This window comes from Nothobranchius furzeri, chromosome 14 (assembly GCF_043380555.1).
Source record: "Nothobranchius furzeri strain GRZ-AD chromosome 14, NfurGRZ-RIMD1, whole genome shotgun sequence".
Lineage (NCBI taxonomy): Eukaryota > Metazoa > Chordata > Actinopteri > Cyprinodontiformes > Nothobranchiidae > Nothobranchius > Nothobranchius furzeri.
The window spans coordinates 56,030,383-56,052,782 of record NC_091754.1 but is presented as its reverse complement, the minus strand read 5'-3'; the positions used below and the strand labels follow the sequence as shown (position 1 = coordinate 56,052,782).

General features: G+C 45.1%; 1 protein-coding gene across 2 annotated transcripts in view; it reads left to right on the top strand.

Moving 5' to 3' along the window:
* The window catches only part of txndc16 (thioredoxin domain containing 16), a 52,591-nt gene extending 31,437 nt beyond the window's left edge, over positions 1-21,154 (top strand). For both annotated transcript variants that reach the window (XM_054743174.2, XM_054743176.2), the window contains exons 17-20: positions 10,663-10,804; positions 11,971-12,158; positions 14,239-14,429; positions 20,847-21,154. In XM_054743174.2, the coding sequence (XP_054599149.2) occupies positions 10,663-10,804; positions 11,971-12,158; positions 14,239-14,429; positions 20,847-21,061 (736 nt within the window). In that variant the 3' untranslated portion in view covers positions 21,062-21,154. The remainder of the gene's footprint in view (positions 1-10,662; positions 10,805-11,970; positions 12,159-14,238; positions 14,430-20,846) is intronic.
* The last annotated feature ends 1,246 nt before the right edge of the window (positions 21,155-22,400 follow it).

The window sequence follows — 22,400 nt, the reverse complement described above, 5'->3', positions numbered from 1 at the left end:
AAACCCCATTGAAAACATGTGGACAGTGCTGAAGAAACAAGTCCATGTCAGAAAGCCCGTCTCTCTCGTCTCTCGTCTTCCTCCGCTTATCCGGGTCCGGGTCGCGGGGGCAGCATCCCAACTAGGGAGCTCCAGGCCGTCCTCTCCCCGGCCTTGTCCACCAGCTCCTCCGGCAGGACCCCAAGGCGTTCCCGGACCAGATTGGAGATGTAACCTCTCCAACGTGTCCTGGGTCGACCCGGGGGCCTTCTGCCGGCAGGACATGCCCGAAACACCTCCCCGGGGAGGCGTCCAGGAGGCATCCTGACCAGATGCCCAAACCACCTCAACTGGCTCCTTTCGATCCGGAGGAGCAGCGGTTCTACTCCGAGTCCCTCCCGAATGTCCGAGCTCCTCACCCTATCTCTAAGGCTGAGCCCGGCCACCCTACGGAGGAAACTCATTTCGGCCGCTTGTATCCGCGATCTCGTTCTTTCGGTCATTACCCAAAGCTCATGACCATAGGTGAGGATTGGGACGTAGATCGACCGGTAAATCGAGAGCCTGGCTTTCTGGCTCAGCTCCCTCTTCACCACGACAGATCGGCTCAGCGTCCGCATCACTGCAGACGCCGAACCAATCTGCCTGTCGATCTCCCGATCCCTCCTACCCTCACTGTCAGAAAGCCATCAAATTTAACTGAACTTCACCAATTCTGTCAAGAGGAGTGGTCAAAGATTCAACCAGAAGCTTGCCAAAAGCTTGTGGATGGCTACCAAAAGTGCCTGATTGAAGTGAAAATGGCTAAGGGACATGTAACCAAATATTAGCACTGCTGTATGTATATTTGTGACCCAGCAAATGTGATCACTTTTCTCTGTTAACCCATAATAAAGACATTAAAGAACCAAACTTCATGAATGTTTTTGTGACAAAGAAGTATCTGTTCCAATCACTCTATCAGAGAAAAATCAGAGTTTTAGAAATAACGGGACACTCAGTAGAGCCATTATATTATATTTTTTACAAGTGTATGTAAACTTCTGACCACAATTGTAAATGTCAAAGTGGCTGTTTTTTTAATTAAATGAACAAATATGCATATTGAAGTACAAAGGCAGTTACACTGCAAACTAGTAACATAAATTAGGTTATAGTCACAAGCCCATGACTTTTCCCTGAATGCTTATTAAGAGCAGCTGATTTTTAAAGTTAGCAGAGTTCATCTTTGGTAGTGGGTTCACTCACTCATTTAAAGATATCGGCCAGAGGCTAAATTTGTTTGAACAGCATGTGTAAATGTGTATTAAAACCTCAGATGAAAAAGGTTTTTGGATTTTGACGGTTGGAATTGTAAGAAAATCTGATGTTTGTGACCGGCGCAGGAAAAACAGAAACTAACATCCGGTCTAAGCCCTGGGCAGCAGTTGACGTTTCACATGGAGCTCTGCTGAAACAGCTGTAGTAAACAACGCCTGGCTCCGCTGTTTCTGCGTTAGCGTTATAGCAGAGAACAATGTGTCATCAATCAGATGTAGCTTCTGAAGCCTCTACTAGTCCATCAGATTTGTAGCTGAGAAAAATCTCTGGGATACGGCGACGAGAACGGATGTTAGATTACTGGAGAAGTTCAACTGAACTCCGACCCCGCCAGCTGGATATCACTACCAGAGGTGCAGACATGTTTTAGACCGTTTGACTCAAAAGACCTGCGACCTGATTTGGACATAGAGGAGGATTCTGTTCATCTTCAGAACCAAAATCGGTACAGTTTGTTTATTTTCTTAAATGTTTCATTTGCTCCACTGGGAGCTCTAAGCTGGCGAGTTCTCAGCTGGTCTTAGCTCCATCATGTGTCCCAATATAGTTCAGTAATCTACAGTTTTACTGCTGTGTGTATTTATTGATATAACTCTGGAAAATATTTAACCGACAATTTACCAGAATAAATCTTCCTGATGCTGGAGTAACTCCTTAGCTCAACTCATTGTTTGCACTAATCCAGGATGTCATTGAGGTTTTAATGTTGAAATATAGAGATCATCTTTTCTATCTGTGTGTGTGTGTGTGTGTGTGTGTGTGTGTGTGTGAGTGCGTGCGTGCGTGCGTGTCGTAGCTTTCCCAAAGGACTTGTTCTTTCCTTACCGGAGCGAACATGGTTAGTTTTGCTGCAGTCATGCTAACGGGACTCGTCTGGAGTCCAGAAGTAGCGGTGCGGTTCTAGATGGATTTATAGATGTAGGTTATTATTTTAGATCAGACCTGTTATTTAAAAATGCGTGTAGGACACAGACACATGGCTCAGACCTTTTGCTGCAGCTGTAAACACAATTTTACGTAATAATTAGGAGCATGAAAGTAAACAAATAACAGTGATTCACAATATTAGCATCAGCAGCTAGCTTGTTTTACGTGCTGGAGTGACGTATGCGAAACACAGTTCTTCACTGTCTGGAGGAGAGGATTTGGATTTTCTGTAATGATTTATGACAAAAGTCCTTAATAAAATAAAAAACTGGACCCAGTACATGTTTATATAGATAATAAAGTGTAGTTATTTTGCATTTCTACAAGTTTAATGCCGAGCCAATACCTTTAACCCTTCACCACTGAAACCAGTTTGTTCATCCCAATCCTCCTAAATAATCCTCCAATCATCCAACTGGAATCCTTAAGGGTACCGTAACGTACATCCTGTCAGAATAGGCCTTGGGAGCCCAGGTGTTACTAGAACTAATGGTGTCTCCTCACCAGCGTGAGCCTCCAAACTGTGAAGGTTGGTCTCCAAACATGAACTTCAAATTCATGCACTTATCTCCTCTTGTTACACTTTAACATTTTAAAAGGCTTGTATCATGATATGTTACACCTCCCAGACCAAAGATAGGTCCAATATAAGATAAAACATTATCATAAACACTGCAGAGACGTCATTATTTATGAAATATAAGTTATTTTCCTGAGCCATTACTTCAGCCAAGATATAGGATGCATGGATTTGATGAAGCCATGCTGTCTTATGCAGTCCCACACACACACACACACACACACACACACACACACACACACACACACACACACAGCAGCAGCATGTTAGAATCATGTGAATGACTAATTTAACTACACTGAACTGCTTTTGTAATAATTTAATCTCTTATTCTGGAGTAAAAAAAAGAAACAAGCTAAATCATCACATATCTGTGGCATCAAGAAGCATCTTCTGAGTTCAAACACAGGGATGGAGCACATTGTTTACACCTGAACAGTATCAGGATTAACTCACAGAGGCCTGCAGGTCTTCTGTTTTATGAGCAGAGCGCTGTTAATCGGCTTCTTAGGAGCGCTAAACGTAATTTTGCCGCTTCCGTGCGCGGTAAGGAAACACATTTCAAACACGGAACCGAGTCTGGTTGCCGAACCGAGCAGAATTCTGATGACGTCACACCGGTGCGCGAAGGTGCGGGTTCCAACCCACAGGAGAGGAGGGAGAGAGGAGGTAAACAGCGAGTGGATCACAGGGACTGAACTGATGTTTTTGAGCAAAACTGCGGTAAAAATGGCTGTTTGTCCTCATCGTAAAGCGTGTAGCCCCCCCCCCCAGTTTAGACGTGGCGCTCATGCAGGTGTCTCTTTCTGTTCAGACGCTGCTACACGTAATATTTTTAATTTATTAAGCCTTCAATTTATTTTTACTCAGTAACGGATATGATTTAAAATGTAGCGAATTACAATTCTTTTTTAAAAACTTACTCAAGTAAAAGTAAAAGTACAGATTTTAAAAACGACTTAAAAAGTATAAATTTACAAAAAAGCTACTCAATTACAGTAACGTGAGTAAATGTAATTCGTTACTTTCCACCTCTGTGTCATGGATGCAGCATATGCCACTACCAAAGGTCTCTTTGGCCCTGCCTTGGAAAAGATGACTGAGACAAGTACCCGCAGAAAGCAGGAAGGTGAGGCCTTCAGTCTCTGCTTGCCTCGTAAACATAACCATCAGCCACCTCAGGCACCAAAGCCTGGATTTGCGGCCGCCACCTCAGCGGCAAAGGGTCGACAGGGTGGGGCTAGACCACAGCGATCAGCAGGTGGTCAGCCAAACAAGGCGGAGAACCCTCGCCCATGGGGGAAGCACTCTTTTGCAGCAGCAGCTGCCAGGAACCGCTCATCTCACCCCAGCAAGGGCAAGAGGAAGAAGACATCCTAGCTGCTCTTGCTTCTCCTCTCCAGAAGAAGAGGAGGTTTTCAGAGGTACAAACAGACCTCTGTGTTCAGGGTTCAGACACTCCTGTGGTTCCCAACCCAGCAGGAGTTTTGTTAGCTCCTCCCTCGCCGGTTCAGAGAGACGAGGGTGTGGAGCAGAAAACGCAGTGTCACCAAACACTTTTCAGTTTTCGAATGAGCACACAGTCAGTGTCACCAAGCACTTTGTTCCCAAATGTGTGCAAACATGTTCAGGGGCATCGTTTAAAAATAAAGACTGCTTTTCTGCAGCCAGGCATTCAGCCAAGGGCAGACAGCTCCCCACAAAAAATAATAAACAAACCCCATCAGGTCCCTCTGCGCCCAGCAGAGGGCCCTCTCGCTCTTCCCACAGGACGAGTCGAGGCTGCTCGGGTGATGACGTCACCCAACAGCGGCTCGCTTTCGGCGCGGGGCGAGAGGTGGCGCGCACGCGCAGTTCCCTCGTGGGTTCTGATGACAGTTTCTGGGGGTTACAGGCTTCAGTTTGCCTCAAAACCGCCCCGTTTCAACGGGATAATACGGTCAGTGGCAAGAGAGGATTCTGCGCATATCCTGGAAAACGAAATCGCTTCACTGTTGGACAAAAAAGCGATAAGGATGGTGCCGAGCAACGAGGCCCACCAGGGTTTTTATTCGCGCTACTTCCTCATTCCAAAGAAGGACGGGAAATCTCTCCATCCCATACTCGACCTGCGTGTGTTAAACAGACACTTACGCAAGTACACTTTCAGAATGTTGACTCACAAAACACTCTGCCGTTCCGTCCGCCCAGGAGATTGGTTTGTCATGATCGATCTTGTGGATGCCTATTTTCACATCTCTATTTATCCTCCACACAGTAAATTTCTCAGGTTTGCCTATCGGGGCACAGCCTACAAGTTTCAAACCATCCCTTTCAGGCTGTCATAAGCACCGAGGGTGTTCACCAATTGTGTGGAGGCGGCGTGTTCCTCAGTGAGGACTCGTGGGATCAGAATTTTCTCTCACATAGACGATTATCTGATTTGCGCTCCCTCCCGGGAGCAAGCAGCCAGCGACGCGCTGGTGGTTTTGAACCATCTAACCGACCTGGGGTTCAAAATAAACTGGACAAAGAGCAGTTTATTCCCCAGACAATGCACAGAATATGTGGGTCTTCAGATAGACTCTCTCTCTTATCGCGTTTCGCTGTCAGAAGAGAGGATCGCGTCCTTCACACAGTGTGTCGCACGTTTTCAGTTAGGAATCCGTGCGTCGTACAGATTTTGCCTGTGCCTTCTCGGCCTCATGGCGTCGTTGATTTCTGTGGTGCGACTGGGGCTTCTTATGATGAGAGATGTTCAGAGGTGGGTGAGGTCCTTAAGACTGTGCTCCCGCCGTCATCTCCACCGCAGAGTGAAGATAACTCTGGCATACATGTCGGCTCTCCAGCCTTGGAGAGACTGAAAAGTTCTATTTCGTCTAGTCTTAGCCCTTAAGCTAGCTGCTATTGGAAGGATGATCTCAGCATCAGCCAATCATGAAGAGCTTAAATGTACTTGCTGGACAAGGCCTTACAGTTCTTCAACGTCGGCCAGGAGCCGACTGGCTTCAACCGACTGGACGATGTCATCGACAGTGAGGAGTACGACGAGGCTGGCTGCCATAGCCCTTCTTCCCTCCTGGACAGCACGGAGGTCGATGAGCCTCGCTCAGCGGGTCCTTCTGCTCCAGTGACTTCTCGCTCCTCCCTGCCAGCAGTTAGAGCACTGCTCCAGGAGCTGCTTGCCATCATCTCCGTGGCTGCGGTCCACAAGGGGCTAGCCATGCCAGAACCGGCTCCGCCTGAAGCAGATGATTTAGCGGGAATTTTCGGGGCAACACAGACGCGCTGTCCAGACCCCATCTGGCCGCGCTTCCCTGCTGCCATGAGCTGCTGGTCTGCCGCCTTCTCCGAACCTGCTAAGCTCAAGGCGCTAATTTCCACATATGCGCCCATTATCAAGGTCAAGAGCTTCTCCGACCAAGGCTGGCCTTCCGTTCCTCCACTGGAGCCGGACTTGGCCTCGCTATTTGGCACCAAGAACCACCTCCCTGCCCCGCGAGCAGTTCCCGCTTCTAAGCATGACCAGCTGCTGACGCGGCTCACCGATCGCGCACACCAGCGCGCCTTCCAGACCGGCGCTGCAGGAAATAACATCGCCCTTCTTGCCTTTGGCATTTCCAAAATGGTGGAAGTGCTTGATGCTCCTGACGAGTCAAAAACCATCATTACTAAAACTGCTGATGCCATTCTCAACCTGTGCGCTGCTGTACTCACCAGTTCTGCTCGCATTGCTGCCTGGCAGACCCTTATCCAGCGGGCCTTGTGGCTCAAGGCCCTGCCCTCCATTCCTGAACACCTGCACAGGGAGATGCTGGAAGGCCCCATCACCTCTGACGTTCTGTTTGGTTCCCATCTTTGGAGCGTCATCGAGAGGGCTCAGAAGACAGCTGAACTGTCAGCCACGGTGCGAGACCTGGTCCACCCTCGGTCAGCCTCGCACTCCGGCCGTTCCTCCACAGGATGGGATGAACGACGCGGAAACTTCAGGCACCCAGCTGCACCGCCCGCCCCACAGAGCCGGCCTCCCGCTTCGGCTCCACCTCAGCGGGACTAGAGAGTTGGCGGCCATCGGTTTCAAAAGAGCCAGCAGACACCGTCTTGGCAGTCACAGTCGCAGGAACCTCGCCGAAAGCAACCACAAAAATGACTCGTTGGGGGAAATGTGTGTGCTTATGACTGTAATAACTCTGTGAATGATGTTGATTTTGAAATAAAACCCAAAAGACGTCACTTAGAGAGCACAATCCTACTGTCCTCTGCAGAATCCTCTGCCGATTCCTCACACATGTTCCCCACACTGCGACACATCTGCATGTTCCCGCAGTCAGTCATATTACATGGCCAGCTGTACGGGCGTATTCCATTTGCTCACCAGCCCTAGCTTCCAGCCAGGCCCAACACATTCCACTTCCCCCACAACGCTGGGTGGGACGGGATGTCATGGCGCTGTTGCGACCATGCGTGGCGACACAGTGCGCGGCTCCATCCGCTGGCACTTTGTCGTCCCCGTACACGGGCCCGGCTCCCACTCGTCCTTTAACTTTGGACTCCACGCTCCGCGGTGCGGATCAGCCTCTTCCAGCTGTTTCACACTCGCCCTTTCGAGCGCAGCCCTCCATGGGTCGCTCCCAGTTCTCTGGTGCGAGCGACGGTGGTAAGGGTGCGAACCCAGTCCTCAGACGCCGTTCACGTGACTTCAAACACGCGTCCGCTGTCGGAACGCGCGCAAGAATGGCGCTGCCTTTGTCTCATGAGCAAATGGATATTGGAGACCATTCATTGCGGTCACACACTCCATTTTCAGTCCGCTCCTCCTCCCTTCAACGGGATCGTGGAGACGACGTTCACATCACAGGAACAATCTCAGGCCCTGGAGCTGGGGCTGCAGGAACTTCTGTCCAAGGACGCCATTTCCCAAGTCCCTCGCGGACAAGAGCTCTCAGGCTTCTACTCCCGCTACTTCGTAGTACCGAAGAAATCGGGAGGAATGAGACCAATTCTCGACCTTTCCCTGTTCAACTGCTCCATAGCAGTGATGCATTTCCGCATGTTAACAATGAGGCAAGTCCTAGAATACTTGCGCTCCGGGGACTGGTTCATGTCAATAAACCTGAAAGACGCATACTTCCACATCCCAGTAATTCCCAAACACCGGAAGTTCCTGCGCTTTTCATTCAAGGGAGTTCAATACCAGTTCAATCGTCTCCCTTTCGGCTACTCGCTAGCCCTGCGCACCTTCTCCAAATGTCTGGAGACAGCCCTGCAGCCATTGCGCACGGAGGGAATGAGGGTTTTATTTTACCTGGACGATCTGCTCCTATGCGCCCGGTCCAAGGACGAGGCGTCAGAGAAAACCAGGAAGTTAATAGAGCATCTGTCAACCCTGGGGTTTTCCATAAACTGGGACTGTCTTTGATCTTGGTGGCTCCATTGTGGCCATCCAAGCCGTGGGTGGCAGAAATAATCCAGATGCTTTGGGACAAACCGTGGCCCCTGCCTGTCCACAGGAATCTCCTGTCCCAAGCCAGGGGAGAGGTTTATCACCCTCACCCAGACCACTTGTCTCTGTGGGCCTGGCGCGTGAGAGGTGAAATCTGAGCATGGCAGGCCTGCCCCCAAGTGTCATTGACACCATTCAAAATGCTAGGGCCCCCTCAACTCGCTCTCTTTACAGCTGTAAATGGAGGGTTTTTGAGGGGTGGTGTGAAGAAAAACATGTTATCCCATTTCAGTGTTCGGTGGGGGATGTACTCTGTTTTTTGCAGAGTCTGTGGACAAGGGTGAAGCTTTCTCCGCTATTAAAGTGTATCTGGCTGCAATTTCTGCATGCCATGTGGGGTTTGGTGACAAACCAGTGGGGCAACACCCGTTAGTGAGTCGCTTCATGAAGGGTGCTCACCGTAAGCTACCAGTCTTTAGGCCACTGTGGGACCTCTCTCTTGTTTTGGAGGCCCTCTGTCATCATCCTTTTGAGCCGATAGATGGGGCTGGATTGAAATTTCTCTCTTTAAAAACTGCACTGCTCTTAGCTTTAACTACTGCAAAGAGAGTGAGTGACCTTCAGGCATGGTCAGTCAGTCCCTCTTGTTTACGGTGGGCCCCTGGCTACAATAAGGTGCGTCTGTGGCCCAATCCAGCTTTTGTGCCTAAAGTAATGGAGTCATCTTATAGCTGCCCACCTCCTTTTTCCTCAGCAGAAGAGCAGAAGCTTAATTGTCTCTGCCCTGTTCGAGCTTTAAGGGCTTGTATGGGCAGGACTGCTGGTCTCAGAAAATCAGACCAGTTGTTTGTTTCTTGGGCCACAGCCCATAAAGGCAAACCTGTGTCTCGCCAGAGACTGGCACACTGGATTGTAGAAGCAATCAGCCTTTCATATAGGTGCAAAGGTGCTGAACCCCTTCTGGGGGTGAGGGCTCATTCTACAAGGAGCATGGCCACATCTTGGGCCCTGTTTCGTGGGGTGTCAGTCCAGGAAATCTGTGCAGCAGCTAGCTGGGCCATGCTGCTAACTTTTGTGCAGTTTTACAGGCTGGATGTGTCTCAACCTTCGCTGGCGCATTCAGTGCTGGAGGCAGGATGCACAGCATCTGCTTAGGGGTTGAGCAGAATTTTTGCTGCAGCTCGCTTCGGGAGGGACATGCAATCCGGGAGTGGGCCATATCTCCCATAGTGAAACACCGAACGAAGTTAGAAAAAGAACGTAGGGTTACGTTATGTAAACCCCGGTTCTTTGATAACAAAGTGAGGTGTTTCACCAGCAGTTCCCTTCTTGCGGTGACGATAAGGAATCGTCCGAATCGGTAGGAGGAGTTGGTTGGCCGTGTATATACTGGGTGGGCGGAGCCTGGGCATGGCACAACCAGTCTGTCAGGGACAGACGTGATGTCATTGGAGCTTCCGTAGTTGGTCACGCCAGGGCGATTCCCATAGTGAAACACCTCTCTCTGTTATCAAAGAACCAGGGTTTACATAACGTAACCCTACGTTTTGTTAACTACTTCAAACAATGTTAAAGATAAAACCAGAGGACTAAGGCTCTTCTAAGGGTAAAAATAAGACCAATGAATGATTTTGGACAGCTTACATAACACTACTACTACTTACTTTTAATAATTTGTGCAGACTGGTTTTAAACACTATCTCAGGACCTAAATATAAAATCCCTAACTATACTCCAAATATGGGTTGTCCTATCAAGGCTTTGGACTACATTCAATCCTGGTCCTACCCATGTTTTAGCTAATCCCAATATCCTACACACCCGATTTGATGACTAAATAGCTTCTTCAGCCTATCTTCAAGTTTCCCAGGGGCCTATTAATCACCTGCTTTTGTTAAAGCAAGAAAACCTTGGGAAAAAAATGCAGGTGGTGGCCCTCATAAACCAGGATTCAGTTGTATAGACAAATATTTTTCAGCACTATTTATGGAGTTCCTCAAGGCTCAATCCTTGGTCCTGCACTTTTTAAAATGAATGTTGGTAAACTTTTAGCGTCTGTTTTCCTGATTATATCCAGCGATATTTGCCCATGAAAATAAAAGCTAATTACTTTTTAAACCTATTAATAGTCTGCTTAATTTACATTAAGGGACTGATCAATTTAACATACATTTTTCTTCACAAAACCAAGACAGATGTCTCTATATTGTATTGATAATTCAGTTGGTGTAGTTATGCTATTGGCTCCGTTAAAACACACTTTTCTTTAAAAAGAAATCCTTCATAAGTTTTTATTTTTATTTTTTTTTAAGAACTGACAAAATAGTCAAGTGGTTAAAAGAAAATTTAATTTATTTTCCCCATAAACTTCACTGTCAAGGGCAGGGGTGACTTTAGCTCTTGCTGTATTTGTGTTCCTCTGTTTACCGTTTAGGACTGCAGAGCATTTTGTGGACTCTCCAGCAGTGTTGGTGTTTCCATCTTGGAGGACAGGCAACCATCCCTTGATACTTCCTGTATCCTCGTCCGTTAAAGAGCTGCTCACACAAGTTAGGGCTGCTTTGCTCCACCCACTGGTATGTGTGTGTGTGTGTGTGTGTGTGTGTGTGTGTGTGTGCATGCGCTCATAGTTTTTCAGTTTTGTTAGATTATCTCTTGTTTTTTTTTTCTTTTTATCAAAATAAGGGCAGATGAAGCTGTTGAAACTACAGCTTTGTTGGTGTAAAAAGTAAAATGTTTTTCTTCTTTCTCAACTCTCTCGTCTTTATAAACAGGGGAAGTAGTGAAAATGGCTCACCCAAAAGTGCTATATTTCTGTAGTTATTTAGGTAAACACGAAGACGTACGGCACATTTTCAAAGCTGTGTGTTCACCATGAGAATTTTAAATGGACACTAAATAAGTTTTCCACAGTTTTCTGCTGCCCTACTGGTAGACAATGGAATCATAAACAACTCTGCCGTACCCTGCTGTAGCTAATGCTAATGTAGTTTGCTAATGTAAACTAATGCTAACATGAGCCAACTGATGCTAAATAAGCCAAAAAGCACAAAGATCCACATTGCTGGACAAAAAAAAGAAACACTTTCAAGTCCAGTAGCAACAAAGCCAGGTCACCATCAGTCTGTGATGTCATATCCTTCTTTATCCTCAGAAGAGTGTAGGCTGCTCCAATTTTCACACTGGTTCTAAGTTCTGTTTCACCTTCAAAGACGTTATTCTCTTACCTTTTCAGGCTCCGCCATAAAAAAAACTGCTTGTTTTGTTGGCAAACTGAAAAAGCTAACTGCTAGCCTTTATATTAGCTACCATAACAGTAAACAGCTACTGCCGTAAAGCAGGTAGAGACCTCCTACCAGAACCAAAGAACTGTTAAGTGCTGTTTCTATTCAGCAGAGGGCTGCGTCAAATGAAAACTTTTATTTTTACTCCTTTAGTGTAATTCTTTTATTTTTCTAAGTTTTCTCATGAATGTTTCTTTTTAAATATCTCCACCTGCAGTGAAATGTTTGCTGCGTCAAACGTTCTTGTAGCTGCATCGTTGGTTTTATTTGCCAGCAGCAGCCTCAAGCAGCAGAGTTAACGTGTAAAATGTAGATAATCAGGAACCATGACCTTGTGCTGATTTAGATGAATCCGTTTTACAGTTATGGGTTTAGTTTGTTGTCAGACGTTTATTATTCTTGATTCTATGCAGATTTGGGATCATCTGCTCCTCTTTTTTCTTTTTTCCTCCCTCCAGCCCGAGTTGACTGTAGAAAATCTGCCCTCCATCCTCTCTCAGGGCAAAGCCCTGCTCCTCCTGTTTGTGGGAGAAGAGGAGGACGAGATCGGCTGGAGGCAGAACCAGGCACTCCTGGAGGAGATGAGAAGCCTGTTGGAGCTGGGAGGTGAAAAGATGGAGCGGTACCAGACCTGCTGGATCCACCTGTACGTATTTTACTCTCCATGCTCTTGCCTAAAATCTTTTTTCCTTAAAAAAAAAAAAATATATATATATATATATACCGTAAATCCGTAAATCCTCTAATACAGGCCGGTATTCAATTAAAGGCCGGGTCTCCAATTTTGGCCGGTGTCAGAGTCAGCGGAGGTAAATAATGGCCGGTCTCTTATTGTGGCCGGATGGAATGTGGTAACAAGCAAGTACAAGCGTCCCAGCGGCAGGGTTATAGTCCCTAAATCAACCAGCAGGGGGCAGTAGGGGTTCACGCAGACATTTATTAGGCTTTTTCTTCAAGCTTTATAACGCTTCAGACACGATCCTCTATCACGCTCCTACCACACAGAGTCACGGTGTCAGTTAACCATGCTAATTCAACCCGCTCCACAGAACACACATCACCTTCCCTGTGGCTTACATAACACTCACACAACACGCAAATCAGCACATAGGAACTAGCAGAACGATAGGAAACACATATAACACAATACCCAGAATGCACCTGGCTTACAACCCCAGCCAGGTCATTACACTATCAAGTTCAAAGAGAACGTGCTGATTATGCTGCAGAACACTCTGGGGAGCAGCAGTAGGGGGTGTATGAACTACAGTAATCCCTCGTTTATCGCGGTAGATGCGTTCCAGACCTGGCCGCGATAGGTGAAAATCCGCGAAGTAGGGACTCCCAGCATGCCCCTCGCGGGGATTCCCTCCACGTCGCATCTACGTCACAAACCGCGGCTATAAACGGAAGTCGCCTTTACAGCTCAGTCATCGTTTCTTCAGATTCATGATCAGAGTTTCCAACCTACCGATCAATCCAACGAACTATCAGCTCATAGTAAGTTATCTTACTTACTTCTGGAAAGCCCGGCATTTCTGTGTCACTTCGTTGACGCTCGAACGCTCGGGGGTTTCCTAGAGCAGCCGGCGTTTCACCGACGCTCTCACTTCCGCGTCTGTGAAACCACGCTCCCTATTGAATTATCGTATGATCACATTCTCTGTGATCAGCAATGCGCTGTGCCAGACCGTAGGTACTGACACGCGATCGTTCATGTCGGTTCAATTCCTTTAATGTTTTCTGTCTTTTATTTGCGCCTGATGCATTTCGCTGCATGCTGTGGAGCGGGGCGGTGCGCGCATCAACTTGTCCTCCAACGCACTGATCACTGATACGGCCGCCAAACAGCGAGCGCTCCGCTGTTTTTGCGGTCGGTAGATATTTTAGAACTGCAGTTCAAAGGTAACTCATGAGGTGAATATATATGAACCCAGGCAGCAGTTTTTCTTTAGGATTGAGAGGAGATGCAGGAAGATAATAAACAGACAGGACAGAAAAATAGTCAAATAAAAACAAGTTAGTTTTTGTACCTGCTGTTGCAACAAACAGACACCATTGAAGGTAATCAGAAGTGAGGAACAGAAAATGAAATAATTATTTTAATGTTTAGAGCAGCAGGAACTCCGAGAGGCTGCAGGCACATCAGTGAGTTTGCGGCTGCTGCGCAGGGGGAGGGGGGAGAGGGCTGAAGCAGAAAATACCGTTGTTAAAAGAAATGTGTTTAACTTTGAAAATGTGGGCACAATTTTAATTGTCAAAAACTCCAGCAAACCATTAGTTCATTTTGCTCAAATAGAAATAGAGGCCTGCCTCTAATACTGGCCCTCCTTCCAATAAAGGCCTGGAGCTTGATGAGCTTGAGTCAAATACAGGCCCGGGCCTGTATTAGAGGATTTACGGTATATATATTTTTTTATATATATATGTGTATATATATATATTTTTTTTTTTATTTTTATTTTTTTTTATATATATATATGTGTATATATATATATATATATATATGTGTATATATATATATATATATATATATATATATATATATATGTGTATATATATATATATATGTGTGTATATATATATATATATGTGTGTATATATATATATATATATATATGTGTATATATATATATATATATATATATATATATATATATATATATATATATATATATATATATATAAACAACTTTATGGACAGTTTTGGTTTGTTTCTGTTTCAGAGGCCACACTCCAGCTGGTATGTCCGTCCTGGAGTCGTACCTGGGTACTTTGCCACCTCTTCCTGCTCTGGTTTTAACACATTTAACTACTGGAGATGAGATCTATCAGTACCCACCCAGCACTCCTATCCTGGCTTCCTCAGTGCTGCAGTGGCTGCAGAAGGTCGAGGATGGGACAGAGTCCTCAGCAGGTACATTTAAAAAAAAAACACTAGTGAGTAGAAAATATACTTTAGGTAAAAAGAAAAACAAAGTGTTCCATTATTGGAAAAATTAAGTCCTGATTTTGGTTCCTGTCAATATTTTTCTACAAACATTTAAAGCAGATGACTTGAAATGCTCTGTAGGTTATGCTTTACTCCTGCCATCTTGTTGGCAGTTAACCCATTGATGTTTTACATCCTGGGGAGGTCATTTATATTCTTCTGGGTCAAATCAGTGTTTTTATTTTATTTTTTGCAACATGAAACAATCATAATTGTAGATCATCTTGTCAAACCTCTCAGAAATGCAAACTAACATCCAACTCACCATTCTTATGTATCAGGATAGAGCCACTTCGAACATCCACAGGGGTCTGATTAATGTCCTCTACTAAAATAGTTAGTCCACAAGAAGATCCACAACCCAACATAACACACTGCTTCCTTCAGATGTGTCTCCTCCATTAGCATCCTCGTTTTAGCTTCTGACTTTGAAGCATCATCTTACCTGATCCAACAGGGGAGGGGTATGCCCTCTGAGGTGGGAAAACCTTCCACTTTTTGCCGATTGGGTCTAAGTACCGCTGCCATTCCCACATGTAGCTCAACCATCACAGACAAGTATATAATAATGCAGGGAGTGCAGAATTATTTGGCAAGTTGTATTTTTGAGGAATAATTTTATTATTGAACAACAACCGTGCTCTCAATGAACCCAAACAACTCATTCATATCAAAGCTGAATGTTTTTGGAAGTAGTTTTTAGTTTGTTTGTAGTTTTAGCTATTTTAGGGGGATCTGTGTGAGCAGGTGACTATTACTGTGCATAATTATTAGGCAACTTAACAAAAAACAAATATATACCCATTTCAATTATTTATTTTTACCAGTGAATCCAATATAACATCTCCACATTCACAAATGTACATTTCTGACATTCAAAAACAATTCAAAGACAAATCAGCGACCATTATTAAAGTTAAAGTTAAAGTCCCATTAGTTGTCACACACACTGATGTGTGTGCGAAATTTGTTCTCCGCATTTGACCCATCCCCTGGGGGAGCGGTGAGCTGCAGACACAGCCGTGCTCGGGAACCATTTGGTGGTTTAACCCCCCAATCCAACCCCGTAATGCTGAGTGTCAAGCAGGGAGGCATTGAGTCGCATTTTTTCAAAGTCTTTGGTATGACCCGACCAGGAATCGAACCCTGATCTCCCAGTCTCAGGGCGGACACTCCACCACTAGGCCACTGAGCTGGACTGGGAGTTATAGCCACCTTTCTTTGCAAGGACACTCAAAAGCCTGCCATCCATGGATTCTGTCAGTGTTTTGATCTGTTCACCATCAACATTGCGTGCAGCAGCAACCACAGCCTCCCAGACACTGTTCAGAGAGGTGTACTGTTTTTCCTCCTTGTAAATCTCACATTTGATGATGGACCACAGGTTCTCAATGGGGTTCAGATCAGGTGAACAAGGAGGCCATGTCATTAGTTTTTCTTCTTTTATACCCTTTATTGCCAGCCACGCTGTGGAGTACTTGGACGCGTGTGATGGAGCATTGTCCTGCATGAAAATCATGTTTTTCTTGAAGGATGCAGACTTCTTCCTGTACCACTGCTTGAAGAAGGTGTCTTCCAGAAACTGGCAGTAGGACTGGGAGTTGAGCTTGACTCCATCCTCAACCCGAAAAGGCCCCACAAGCTCATCTTTGATGATACCAGCCCAAACCAGTACTCCACCTCCACCTTGCTGGCGTCTGAGTCGGACTGGAGCTCTCTGCCCTTTACCAATCCAGCCACGGGCCCATCCATCTGGCCCATCAAGACTCACTCTCATTTCAGCAGTCCATAAAACCTTAGAACAATCAGTCTTGAGATATTTCTTGGCCCAGTCTTGACGTTTCAGCTTGTGTGTCTTGTTCAGTGGTGGTCGTCTTTCAGCCTTTCTTACCTTGGCCATGTCTCTGAGTATTGCACACCTTGTGCTTTTGGGCACTCCAGTGATGTTGCAGCTCTGAAATATGGCCAAACTGGTGGCAAGTGGCATCCTGGCAGCTGCACGCTCGACTTTTCTCAGTTCATGGGCAGTTATTTTGCGCCTTGGTTTGTCCACACGCTTCTTGCGACCCTGTTGACTATTTTGAATGAAGCGCTTGATTGTTCGATGATCACGCTTCAGAAGCTTTGCAGTTTTAAGACTGCTGCATCCCTCTGCAAGATATCTCACTATTTTTGACTTTTCTGAGCCTGTCAAGTCCTTCTTTTGACCCATTTTGCCAAAGGAAAGGAAGTTGTTTAATAATTATGCACACCTGATATAGGGTGTTGATGTCATTAGACCACACCCCTTCTCATTACAGAGATGCACATCACCTAATATGCTTAATTGGTAGTAGGCTTTCGAGCCTATACAGCTTTGAGTAAGACAACATGCATGAAGAGGATGATGTGGACAAAATACTCATTTGCCTAATAATTCTGCACTCCCTGTATATAATAGCCAACAACATTTTGAATCTCACAAAATCAACCCTTCATGGTTTGCTTCAGCAAACTTAAAAAAGACTGTGATTGGTTGATCGCTGTGTGTCATGAACCCTTGACATAGTAACACGTTAAGTCTGATGTAGCGGAGTCTGCGATACATGAAACCCTACACCATGCATCTCTAGTTTTACACAATCACAGGTTCTCATTAACTTCCATTGTGTCTGAGCTCACAGTTTTCCTTCCAAACAGGAAGTGAAGGGAACTTTTAATCAATCAATCAATCAATCAATCAATCAATCAATCAATCAATACTTTATTAATCCCAGAGGGAAATTAGAGTTTCAGTACACACAATTCAGAGATCAGACATACATGGGCAAGACACATGACGAGAATTGGTGACTGTGGTCATTCGCAACCCTGAGTCGCGCTACCTTAATAGAGATAAGAGGGTTACACGAGGATTGGTTCAGGTGGAGGGAAAAAAAAGGCACTTCAGAGTTCCCCTCCACCGGGAGAGCAGCTTTGCTCTGCAAAAAAAAAAAAAACACCTCAACAGATACGCGACAGACTTCAGACAACACAACATGAGACTCCAATAGGAAGGCGTGGGGGGGTGGGGTTGGGATCCTGTTTCCCCCAGCGAGAGCAGCCATCTGGCGCTCATCTGCTGTACAGTCACAGGTGGGAGGGAGATCTTGGGAGAAGCAAAGAGTACATTGACTCCTACAGATTGATGACCTCGTCAGGCTGAAGTCCACCAATCCGAAGGCGGCGGTAGGTCGGGTTTTCACAGCATCTGTCTGCATTCCTTCGTGGGGGTTTTATTTGCTTGCAGCTCAAGGCTACCAGGAAGTCAGATTCAGATAAGAATTTGTTTGGGTCGGGCTGAGATAATTTTCCTCTCTGCCTTCAGTCTTTAACTTGTAGTGTCTCCACTATAAAACACTTTAGGGGTCATCATTGATCCGCGATCCATACTTATTGCTCTCTACGTTTCGACACGCACGCGGTTTGTGGATCGATCACATGGAGGGTGGAGGCACTACCTGTTCAATCCAGAGGAGAAACCTACAGCGTTGGTCACGGCGGAGGAGGAGAGGAGCTCAAAAACCACCTGCGTTGTTTAGGTCGCATGTATGCGAGCATTTTGGCTCCCCTGTAAAATACGATGATACAAACAGCAAAAGTGAACATTAAAATTTACACACATACCTCCTATTGCTGTGAAAGGAAGGGGGGGGGGGGGGGCGTGAAACACGCCTTGGACGTAACATAAACGTGGCGGGACTTGTAAAAGTTGTTGGGGACAAATCTGTATGACAGGACGACAGAAAAATAAACAAAGGACAGGAGAGAGATGAGTGAAAGCTAAACACGAAGGGAGAGCGTGTTTTTATTGGGCAAGCCATTTTAACATTTAATCAGCTATCAGACCGCTCTGTAACTCCTGCTTTTATAGCAAGTTGCAAATAGAGCAGAAAATGTTTCAATAAAAAGCGAGATCTTTCTGCTGATCCAGAAAAGTATCCGATCCGTGATACGAACCGAACCGTGAGATGTTTGATCCGTCGCGCCACTACTTTAGATGCATTGAAAGATAGAGATGAGATGACTAGACTCTTTTTTTTTGTCTCGGTTAAGGAACCATTTTAATATACGGTAACCAGATTTTTTGCACAGTCACCGTCTGTCTGAAGCTGAATCCTTAGTCCTACTACTTTGGGGAATATAGAAGTGAGTTGGTGTTGGTTGGCATTGGTACTGTTCAACCTTTATATTAATTTAACAGATTTATTGCTAAGGAGGCAGTCAACCAAACACAAATTTCATTTGTTGTGTGACAACAAATGCCTTACATTCAGTAAGGCAGTATTTCTCTATATTGAAATTGTTTTCAAAATTAAATATTTGAATGCATCTAAGAACTTTCTGAGGGGGCCTGAATAATAAAAGCCTTCATGTAACAAACAATTAAACCCCATAAAATGGAGGCAGGTTCCCAGGTGGAGATTCCTCCGAGCTAGTCTTTCATTTTAAATAATTAATTTCCTTCTTTTTCTTAAATCAATGAGGCTGTTTCAGCACATTATTGATGCATAGCCTATATAATGGGTTTTCCAGTTGTTAGAAGATCATTAATTTTAATAAATTCTTTAAATATGCCACAGGAAAACTATGGTATCAACATTTCTGCAGCGTGAACAAATATCTCTTAACCCTTTTAAAGTGGGAAAGATTATGCAGCTCTGATCTGCTTTATGTCTTTGTAATTAGCCTTTCGTTGTCTCCTGAGTGAGTAGTAATGGCTTTTTGTCATGCATCAGTGACCTTCTGTCTCCAGTGATTGCCCTTTTTAAATGCATTGATGGGGTGATGCCTTTTCAACATACTGGACTGATTACATCTCCTGGAGTCTCAGCTGTAGTCAACAGAGGTTTTCGCCTTGGTCTAAGATATATCTTATATATCTTATATGATTATAAGATATGAAATAACAAGCATTAAACCTCCACATTACACCACTCTGTCTAAGGTAAATAACAAAATACTCAATAAAACTCGACATTTTTCTGATTACAGATGAACATGACCCTTTCCTACTAAGTAGACCATCAGTTCCTTGGTAGGCACATGACCTCTGACCGGGTCTGAATGCATCACACCTGAGCCCTTTTCAGATTGACATTCCGGAATATGTGTGGACAATTCAGTCCGGTTTCTAACCAGAACTGTGTTTTCAGACACACCACTTTTGTACCGGAACTTGTCCTTTCGGCTGCCTTCACACAGCAGGGAAAAGTTCAAGATGTCTGGGGGGGGGTCGGACTTATGTTAAGCATAATTCTGCGCACACGAAGATGCATAAGACCTGGATGATGGCGCTCAATGGTTAAAGGAATCACGGAAGCGGCGTGATGCGCTCCATCGCGCGTCTTAACGGTACCGTAGGAGGCGAGCTGCCATGGTTTGCCGCATGCTACAGGAGCGAGCTATCTAGGAGCGCACAGCGTCCCCCGGTCCCCTCCTCCTCCCCCTCCTCCCTGTCCGGAACTCGACCTCACCAGTCTGAAGCAGCCACCTTGTCCGTAACAAGTCCGGACCTGTTACTAGGGGCATTGTCCGGTTTAATTACGGAAAACGTTATCCGGATGTTTTTATTCAGAAACAAAGGTCTTACGGACAGAGTCCTGAACATTTCCGTTTTTCATGGCCTGTCTGAAGGGAGCTCTGGTGAAACAGGCCCAACAAAAGTTCTTCTTTCTCAGGGAGAAAACAGACTAGATTCTTTTCTCAGCTTCTTGTGAACTTCAACTGAGCCGCAGTGGAGAGCATCCACTGACTTAGTATGACCGTGTGGTATGGCAGCCGCCAGTGGCAGACTGGGACAATATAATTCAGGCCGGGAATTTGCTTACAACCCAGTGTAGTGTGGAAAGTTGCTGCAGTTCCTTCTTCAGAGCGGGATAGGAATGTTAGTGGCTGAATATTTCGACGCAGAATCTCAGAGCGTGGCTAGGAGTGGGGTTTTTTGTCTGCAGCCAAGCCACTGGGAAATGTCCTAATACCCCTGATGGCCAGTCCACCACAGGCAGCTGGCCAAAAACAATAAAACACTTGGCCTGAGTGGTGAAGACAATGTGGGAAGTCCAATCCCACATATGGACTTGCTATATGCTGGATGGATCCAGAAGAAGCCAGACGTATCACCACCCACCCAAGCTATGGACCATGTCTACTGCTTTCTTTTAGTCAGTAGTGCAAGAACATAAAAACACAAATCACCACATTAAGAGACAGTTTCTTCCTCTGAGCTGTGAAATTCAACTAAATGAAAATTATTTATATGAATTTCTGCATATATTTGTAAAGGAATCTTACTCTAACTTCTATCTCTTTGTTTCTCTGTAGGGCTGCTTAGGGGGGACGGCCGGTCTCCTGCTTTTGAGTTCTACGACTTCCTGAAAGTCATGGACATGCAGGAGCCTGACTACATTGAGCCGAAAACTCCCTCAGAGGAAGGAGAAGAGGAGGACGAGGAAGTTAGTGTTGAGGAGCATTTGGTGGCAGAAGAAATAACTGAAGATGTTTCTGACATTAGTCCAAATCTTCACTCTGAGCTGTAACTGCTGGATGAAAAGCAAAACACACTACTGATTGAATTTATACAGCTGCTGGACAATTTTATGTCTGAATAAAAAATGGACGAAAATGTTGAACCATTTAAGAGCTCTACCTCTCTACCTCTCTAAGATAGATAGATCCGGAATGTCGAAGTCCTCGGACTTCCAGGCACAGAGGTCCGTAGAAGAAACTGCAGCGCCGCTAAACCGGTCTTAGAGTTGTCTCCAGGTCACAAAAGACAGATGGAACCACGCGTCTGGGACTCTTTAAGGAGTCGGAACAATATCAGCTTGTTCTGCAGTTACTGTTGCGGTATCAGCTTCGCAGGTGCAAAAAGATGTTGACGACGTGTCAAAAGCTTTGATGGGTTAAAGAAGGTTTTGCTTCAGATGGCTGGTCTGAAGCTTTCTCTAGAACTGAGGAATCACCAGAGTAATCTGGTTTTAATGTTCTCATGTTAAAATTTGTGTAGCCAACCAGAGGTTGACAAGTTTGAGGAATATTACCAAGAATCTCAGAAACACGCCTTCTTTGATACTGGATGCTCTGATCTGGGGTAAAGGACTATCTATGTGTCCTAAGTTTAACTTAACTTTACTTTGTTCTTGTGTGAGTGCAAATGGTTTTGACCTCGCCATATAAACATGCTGAAACGTATTTCAATCAATGTAATCATAACATAACATTCATTTCAAACTTCAGTCATTGAGCATATATTAATGAAACATTTCATTATATTATAATTATTACAAGTAGCAATAAACAAACGTTTATTTAATGATTATCCAGCTTATAAATTGTAGAAGTTCATATCTGATTTAGGAAATCCGGGCTGCGAGTGTTCCTTATATGGAGGCATGAAGAATCCTGATAGATTGGACCTTCAGGAGAAAACATTATTGTTGACATTTTGTTATCTGTGTTCAGAGCTGCAGGCTCTGAGCTCCAGCTGGTGGGATGAAGGCAGGCTGATTTAAAGGGGACACATGCGGTCTCGTGTCTCCTTTTTGACCAGATGTTGAATGGTCAAACTGTACCTAAAAACTGACCATTGCTGGACGTTACACTTTCAATACTAAATTCTGTCATCTGGTGGAAGATTTTAGTAGCACAGGTACAAAGTGTTAACATTTCAAATATGTTATACATTTAAATGTAATATGTATTTAATTTATTTTTCTGAGTGGAATGTGCACCTGCTGAGTGGACGCTGGCACGTTTGACTGCAGCTGCTCTCTGGTCTTTCCTATCCGCTTTTAACGTAGACGGTTTTTACCTGATTTTATTTTTATCTGTTTTCATTTTTTATCTGTTTTTAATCTCTTATCTGGATGTCGGTAT